This window comes from Athene noctua, chromosome 4 (genome assembly GCF_965140245.1).
Source record: "Athene noctua chromosome 4, bAthNoc1.hap1.1, whole genome shotgun sequence".
NCBI lineage: Eukaryota > Metazoa > Chordata > Aves > Strigiformes > Strigidae > Athene > Athene noctua.
This window is the reverse complement of record NC_134040.1, coordinates 51,626,443-51,634,418: the sequence shown is the minus strand read 5'-3', so window position 1 is coordinate 51,634,418 and position 7,976 is coordinate 51,626,443. Positions and strand designations below refer to the sequence as shown.

The 7,976-nt window shown below is 47.2% G+C and overlaps 1 protein-coding gene across 2 annotated transcripts; it reads left to right on the top strand.

Annotated features, from left to right (window-relative positions):
- Positions 1-270: 270 nt before the first annotated feature.
- Positions 271-7,976, top strand: PAQR3 (progestin and adipoQ receptor family member 3). 2 transcript variants are annotated; one of them, XM_074905360.1, is made up of 7 exons: positions 271-508; positions 604-766; positions 1,980-2,135; positions 2,892-3,089; positions 4,516-4,606; positions 4,930-5,068; positions 5,536-7,976. In XM_074905360.1, exons 1-7 carry the CDS (start codon positions 324-326, stop codon positions 5,843-5,845), a joined length of 1,242 nt encoding a protein of 413 aa, XP_074761461.1. In that variant the 5' UTR covers positions 271-323; the 3' UTR covers positions 5,846-7,976. The 2 variants fall into 2 exon arrangements, with proteins under 2 accessions (XP_074761461.1, XP_074761462.1); XM_074905361.1 differs by having other exon boundaries at positions 4,930-5,078; positions 5,536-5,667.

Sequence of the window (7,976 nt, the reverse complement as noted above, 5' to 3'; positions counted from 1 at the left end):
CTGAGGGCTCACGGCCGCCTCGCGCGCGGCGGGGAAGGGCGCCCCCGCGCGCCCGCAGCCGCCGCGTGCCACCGCCCCCGCGCCGGCGGTGGGGAGGTGCGGCGCGGTGAGGTGACGCCATCGCCTCGCGACGCGGCCGCTCCCGCTTCCCTCCGCGCCCTCACGGCCGGGCCCCGGGAGGCGGCCCCGGGAGTCCCGCGCGGGCGATGCGGGCGGTCCCCGCGGGCGGCGGCCCGTGAGGGGGGTGGCGGCCCGTGAGGGGGGTGGCGGCGGCGGGGCCGTCCGATGCGGCGGCGGGGCGCTGGGGCGTCGCGGCGGGCAGGATGCACCAGAAGCTGCTGCGGAGCGCGCACTACATCGAGCTGGGGAGCTACCAGTACTGGCCCGTGCTGGTGCCCCGCGGCATCCGCCTCTACACCTACGAGCAGATCCCCGTCTTCCTGAAGGACAACCCCTACATCACCGACGGCTACCGGGCCTACCTGCCCTCCCGCCTTTGCCTCAAGAGGTGAGGGCAGCCCCGCCGCCCGGCCCCGGGCCTAGCGGGCCGAGCCCCGGCTCACCCTCCGGCCCTACCCCCCGCCCCGTTGTGTCTCCTCGCAGCCTCTTCATCCTCTCCAACGAGACGGTCAACATCTGGAGCCACCTGCTCGGCTTCGTCCTCTTCTTCACGCTGGGCATCTACGACCTGACGGCCGTCCTGCCGGCGGCTGGCGCCTCCCGAGAGGACTTCGTCATCTGCTCCGTCTGCCTCTTCTGCTTCCAGGTAAGGGCTGGGTGCCGGCTCTGCCACGGGTGCCCGAGCCCTGGCTGGGGAGCTTACTCAAGGGAGGGCCTTCTTTGAGAAGGGAGAGCAGTAAAGCCCACTCGCAGCACTTCCACGTGCAGTGGTGCCGGTTAGGACGGTGGAGCAAGATGGACTAAGGTCAGACCTGGGAAAGAATGTTTTAAATTGCATTGCTTTTAAAGGCAGCAGGCTAGCTCTGTGGGTGAGTTGGGTTTGACCCGTTTAATACATGGAATAAACCAGGGAGGACTGAACGTAGCTAGCAGAGGAGAGACTCTGTGAAAAACAACTGAACTGTCCAAGGCTGTACTTCACAGCTTCAGCTGAGTGTTGTGGTTCGGTACTGTCTGATGGGGCCCCCAGGTAACAGCAGTTACTGCTGCAAAGGGTCACCCACTAGAACATGAAAAGCAGCCGTGGCCTGCTGCTGGTGTGGGATGGCAGTCAGTCTTGTGTTCTAACATTTTATCTGCTCTAAGCAACAGCTTCCATATCAGATGAAATCTGTTCTCAACAGCAGACTTCATGTGTCCCTAAAAAAGTGTGAAGAGCTGAAGATCACTGTATTCCCTGAAGAGAATAGGATGCCTTTGCATGGCTAGGAGTAGGGAAGACCCCCTTGCAGGCTTGGAAAGCACTGCTGTTGCGCTCATCCCTACTCCTGTTGAGGGTTGCAGAGAAACACAAACATTTGTCAGTGAAAAAATTCTGATGCCAGCCTAGAAGCAAATCAGCAGCCTGTGCATCAGAGGAGTTAAATTTCTTGTGTGTTCCCGCAGTAAAGTGACATGGGTGCCAGGCAGTCAGGACAGATTTGGGCTTTGATTTCTGCTTGTGGGAGTTTGGCCAAGCAGAATTCATCATCCCACTGTAGTCGTGCAGACATGGCCCTGCTCCTTTGCATACTGTCTCCACACTTGGCCTCAGGGTCTAGGTCTAGGCCTCAGTGGCCCAGTTTTCTTAGCTGGGCAATTTGGGGTTATCACATCTTGCAAATTTTTCTGTTCTTCCATCAGCAAGAGAAACTTTGGTTTCTGTTGAATACTGGCCGAAATCATAATTGTCTGCACCAAACTGCACTGCAAAACATGTAACAGGTCAATCACGTGCTCTGAGCTTCAGAGTTTGAGCTTGCTCTACTCTCTGTGAATTTTTAAGAAATTAATGGATCCTTGTTTGAACATTTGTATAGGTCTGTATGCTTTGCTCAGTAGGATATCATCTTTTCTGTTGTCACCGCTCAGAGAAGACCAGCCGACGATGGATGGCATTAGATTATGCAGGAATTTCCATTGGTATCCTGGGCTGCTATGTGTCAGGAGTGTTTTATGCATTTTATTGCAATAACGTAAGTTTGAAGCACTTGTTCATGTAATGTTTAGTTCCTCTGGTCCCACTGTTGTTTCTACACCCCAGGAAGGGGGTTCCTTGCAGGGTGTCCAAATAGAACGTTAGTCGGGAGACAGAGAAGGAGACCAAAACAAGTTCCTTCTGACAGCAGCAGAACTGTGCTTGCTGAAGTGATAGGCAAACTGAGGTTTTCCTTTCAAGCTGTGAATCACACAAGCCTCAAGAAAACACTGAAATTTATATGAAGGCAGGGTAAACTTTACAGATCCTACCTTTGTCAAATAGATGAGGGTGATTATGGGATGTGTCTTCATCACGAGTAATTCAAACATCCTTTCCCACTAGGTAGTTACAGAGGCAGAAATAAGCTTACTTTCTCTTCATCTAATAGAGGACAAGTAAAATTAGTTCCCTTCAAAGGCCTAGATTACATCTGTGCCTGCAACAGACGCAGAGATCAGGTAGTTGAACAAGTCTGCTGAGGCAGAGCTACGCTTAAAATGTTTGGTGAAGGCCCTCCTTGGAAAAAATGATGATCTACCAGGTGTACCTGAGCAGTAGAGTCCCTTTCCCTCACTGTCATTTGATAAATACAAGTCCCTTCATTCAAACCCCATTGTTTGTGCTCACAGCAGTGACAGATTTGATATATCATTACATTTAGTAATGTAAACTTTCTACCCAGAGTTTACTTTTACACATGATGAGAAAACCCACAAATTTGCTTTTGTTTTTTGGTGTTTTTTTTCCTCAGTACTGGCGTCAGGTATATTTAATCACTGTGCTGGCAATGATCTTGGCAGTATTTTTTGCTCAGATTCATCCCAGTTACCTCACGCAACAGTGGCACAGACTGCGCTCCATAATCTTTTGCTCAGTGTCTGGATATGGAATTATTCCCACCATCCACTGGGTTTGGCTCAACGGCGGCATTGGTGCATCTATTGTACAGGTAAAAGAAAAAAAAAGAGCAAATAAGATTCCTTTTTGCTTTTCACTTGCCATCTTCCTTCAGTCCTCTTACACTTCAGGAAATGAGGGGGAAGCAGCAGGAATTAAAATTTCTTTAAGCACAGACTTCTTTTGGATTATATGGTCCAAATGCAAACACTTAGAAATTGAGAAGTAGTAAACAGGTTGAGTAGATTAAATCTGCTTTACTGCTTTAAAAGCGCACCAAGAGAAGGAAAACTGGATCCAAGTGTGAGTGAGGGACAGAGGAGCCTGTGTGGGTGGGCCGCACCCTGGCTCACCCCAGGGCAAGGGACAGGAGCAGAGGAGCTGAGCCGGCTGGCAAGTGGGAAGCAGTCTGTCAGGCTGCACAAGTGCTCTGGGCTGTCCGCCTCCACAGCTCAAGAGGAGGGAGGGGAAGCAGAACACACTGATGGGATGATTATTTGCTTCCTCTTCTGTTCCCTGGGTTGGCAGCAAAAATCAGTATTTGCCTACTCAGCCCTCTCTCTTCTGCAGCCCTCATTTAACATGGCTGTGAAGTTACTGCACTATTTTCCTGTTCTTGTTTTACCACTTAGAGTTATGCTCTGAAAAACAAGCAGCACAGTACAGCTGAAGGCAGTAAAGTACACCCCACTGTAAAAAGCACAGAAGTCATTGCAATTACCCAGGGACCCAACTGTGCTGAAGAAAACGTTTCCTTTTCATAGCAAGCAGTAACTGAACGTTCTTACACTGGCCCTTACGGAGGACTGTCACCTGGGGTGGTGGTTTAGCCCAGTCCAGAGCTGCTGTTGAATGTGGAAGAGCAACCTTTATGGCCACTTAATGCTGGCCTAAAAATCAGATAAACAGTAGTCTTCCCCTCACATCTTCCCCCATTTAGTTTCTCCTGGTACAGCAGTATGTATGGTATGCATTTTGTTTCCATACTTCAGAAAAAGGTCCACTTCTGATAAAAGAAAAATTCTGTTAAGGAAAACAGAACACAACTCATGAATGGGTTCCTTGAATATCTACCATCCAGTATCTAGTAATCCTGGGGCCTTAGGTCCTAGCGACTGCAGTCTCAACCAGTAAATAAGATTTTGCACTGAAGCCTCACTTATCCTGGCCATTCTGTGTCAGATCGGTGTACTGGAAGATGTCAATTTACTGACAGATTTCATGTCTGCTGCAGGCTGCACAGAAACACAACGTAGCTTGTATACTGAAGCAGAGAGGTGGTGATAAACCAAGGTAGTTTTTTTCGCATTGAGATTTTCCCAAACTTTGGCATTTGCTTCGCTGTTGGATTTTGTCCATACATAACATAGGCAGTGCAGTAAGATTCAGTTTTGTCATGCCTTTTATATCTTTAGGGACTTTTTTTTTTTCTATTTTTACCTTCTAACAGAATAGGAGAGCTTCCTTTTCTTTTGCAGGAGTTTGCTCCACGTGTAGTTGTCATGTACTTCATCGCTGCTGTAGCTTTTCTCTTCTATATTTCCAAAGTTCCAGAAAGATACTTCCCAGGTAGGACATTCTCTTCTGGGTGTTTTTTCTGCAGTTAAGCTTCCTGCAGTGTTGCAGTCCTTGCTCTGACTCCTGAACTTCCTGTGAGGGAACAGGTTGACCATGTTCTACATCAAGTATTCTCATATAGAGTAAAATGCAGCATGTATTTGCATCCAAAGAAGGCAGACAACTTCTCAACAAGTTTGTTAAAGAACTTTCACTGCCTTCCCAGTAAGTGGAGCGTGTAGTTGAGCTTTCGAGACCGACTGATTGCTAATTGCATTGCATGAGTTACTGTGAAGTTTAACAATTTAACCACTTGCCCTTTTTCTTCCCCACAGGACAGTTGAACTACCTCGGCTCGAGTCACCAAGTCTGGCATATCCTTGCGGTGGTGATGCTGTATTGGTGGCATCAGTCCACAGTGTACATCATGCAATATCGACACAGCAGGCCCTGTCCTGAGTATAGCCCAGACTTGTGAGTGAAGGTAGAGCAGTCTTCATACTCGTGGGAATAGGATATTCTAAAAAGTATACGGTTAAATAATCCTGGTTTTAACTTGTCACAAGTTTCAGTCAGCCTCCCTAATTAACTTCCCCAAAGAAAATGCTGATTGGTGTAATACTTGTTTGGAGATAAAGAAGTATTGATCTTGCTGCCAGGCAGGCTGCTCCTCTATCCTGCTGGATGGCAGGAGGCTGCAGTGCCCTTGAGCAGACTTTCAGAACAGGCAGGACAGAGGTCTGCCAGTTCCCTTTCAGCTGTTTCACAATTTTAATAGCCTCAAGCCATCATTAGTATTTGTTCCTAAGTAGCCTTTTCCTCAGGCTTTTGTCAGGTTTTCAGCCTAGTAAGCATTGATCTGGATTTTTTGGAAATCAGGGAAGAGTTGATCTTTTCATGTGCACGGTAAGTGACTAAACTTTTTTCCCACTGTATTTCAGAAGCACTTCAATGAAATTTCTGACTTTGAGGCTCTGGACCTTACCTAATGAGCTGAGAGCTATGAAGTTACGCACTGAGGCAGTTCTTTTTCTGACTTCTGGACTGTTACCTGCTGGCTGGGCCAGTATATTATTAGGAGTTTTGAAAAACCAACAGGATTGCCTGGGATCTGAGATCAATTTCCTGTTCTGCAATCAAGTCCAAAACAGGTCTTCCTGCACTGGGACAATGGAAAGGTGGGCTGTAAGACTCAGCAGTCAGATCACAGCAGTATTTTTTTTGCTTGGTAAACATGAACAACGGAAGTAATTACCCTTGCTGAGCTAACAGGCCCATATACCAGGTTTTCAGGTTTTGTTCAAGAGCGTAATTGAGAAAGTGCTCCTGACAGCGTGCTTGTGAAACCATGGTAACTGTGGGACCTGGTCCTGGATCTAAATCACAGTGGTACAGTGTGTTGCATCCTTCAGCATCCTTGTCTGAATGATGTGCTTACACTTCAGCATCAGTATGGTAACGTATGAAATTTAATTCAGAGGACTCTTGTCCCTTCTGAACAAGCTCTTTTTCTGGAAGATGAGATCACATGTCATCCACCATAGCTGTATTTTCATTTCAGATCTTACAAATTGCCTCTCCCAGTATGGGTAGTGCCATCACTTCAAGAAACTTCTCTAGATCATGGTAATTTGGAATTAGTATTCTAAAGTGTTTCAGGAGTAGCACTAAGCCTGGATGTTCATATTTGTTACTATCTTGCAATCAGTAGAGTTGCTAATGATTTTTTAAAGTTACATTTGTTTAACAGGATGGAGTAACACCTCAAGTATTGAACCCACTGGGGATTCAAATCACTGAATTTCGGCCTTTTAACGTGTGATGCATTATACTGTTCTTGCAGACTTTGTTACTGAAAAAGACTTAATGCCATAAGCTTTCCCCAGTTAAAAGGTTGCCTTGGGTTTTAGAATCTATCTTGGAACCATCTCTTATAAACTCAATACTAGGGAGACATAAAATACACAGGTTATTAAATAGCTGTAGCTCAGCATGATTAACCTCAATGGGTGCCAGTTTTTCAAACAGGATTGAGATTATTTGGATTTTTGGGTTAGACACAACATTTTTAAGTGACTTCTAGACAGCAGCTGTGCTTTTGTTTACAGTTCAGTTAAGCAGTGGTAGCAAATGCTGCCACCTCGCGCGATCAAGTGTTAGTCAGCATTAGCCATTTAGAGATTCCTCTGCTTGCTTCAAGATGCTGTTACAACTTAATCCCAAGCGGTTAAAGTTTGGGACCAGAGCTGTTGCAGGATGCAATTGCATCAGCATGGCCAGTGTAGGAAAGTGGCAGATTTTAACTTTTTAACTGTTTCTGCTGTGACTACAGGCAGAAATGTTCAGTCGTGGATTAAAAACTGTCCTAGCCCACCTCGCTACACCTCCCCTTGTTACCTGCAGCGTGGCCTTTGATAGTACCCCTGCATCTTCTCTCATATTCTGTGACCATCTGCCAACAGCCAGCTTAATGCACACTGATGGGCCTTCTAAGGTGTCAAACACGTTGTTTTACCCCTGCGGCCATGGACGGGACAGCACTGCCCAGCAGCGGGGGCAGAGACCTTACACAACTGTGCCAAAAGCCGTGTAACAGTCGGGAAGCCCTTAATGAACTGTCGGCCTTAACTAGTGCTCTGCCCTTGCCTCTGGGGGAGCGTTTTCCCTTGCTGGGGTTTACCTTAGGCAGAGAGGGCGAGGCTGGGCTTAGTGCAGTGCGCTTCACGGGGCGGGCAGGCTGCTGTCGGGTCCCCTCAGCGCCGCTGCCGCCTCCCGGACTACACACGCCCAGCTGTCCCCGCCTTTGTCGGCGGGGTGTGCCAAGAACATGTGGAATATCGGTGGGAACTTACTGTCAGGCACGGAGAAGGCAGGATACTACCTTCTCTGCTGCTGTGCTGGAGAGTAGTTCCAACTGTCTGTTAAGTTCAGGGAGTTGGGTTTGGTTTTTTTATTTTTCAAGTTCAAAAACAAGTAGTGGTAAGAGCTGACTGCATTTAAGATTCAACTCCCAGACCTTTGAGCCTTTCAGTGTAAACACTGAAATTATTTTTTTTTAAACTTGACAGCCAAGCAAGTTTCAAGTGCACTGATTACTACTACTGAAGCCTGATAAGGAACGTGCAAGTATAAAAGCCTGTTTCCAGTGTTATGTGAACAATAATATTTGAAGAATGTGTGTTTGTGTATTGAAAGCATACTGACTTTATAGTTTGCTAATGTATTTTTTTTATGTAAACTCCCAACTACTGTAGCAGTTTTCACTGGAGAAGGAAACTGACTGCAAAGCTGTGCGTTTTTATTACCCTGACAAAATTTATCAAGCTGCATGATGGTCTTTTATGTACATACTGAACATGTAAATAAATTTCAGTTCATTGGA

Bases quoted from the DNA above. Each gene is read 5' to 3' on its own strand.
- PAQR3 (XM_074905360.1), top strand. From the start codon at position 324: ATGCACCAGAAGCTGCTGCGGAGCGCGCACTACATCGAGCTGGGGAGC. The intron at 509-603 runs GTGAGGGCAGCC...GTCTCCTCGCAG, and splicing joins TCCCGCCTTTGCCTCAAGAG to CCTCTTCATCCTCTCCAACG. The intron at 4,607-4,929 runs GTAGGACATTCT...TCTTCCCCACAG, and splicing joins TCCAGAAAGATACTTCCCAG to GACAGTTGAACTACCTCGGC.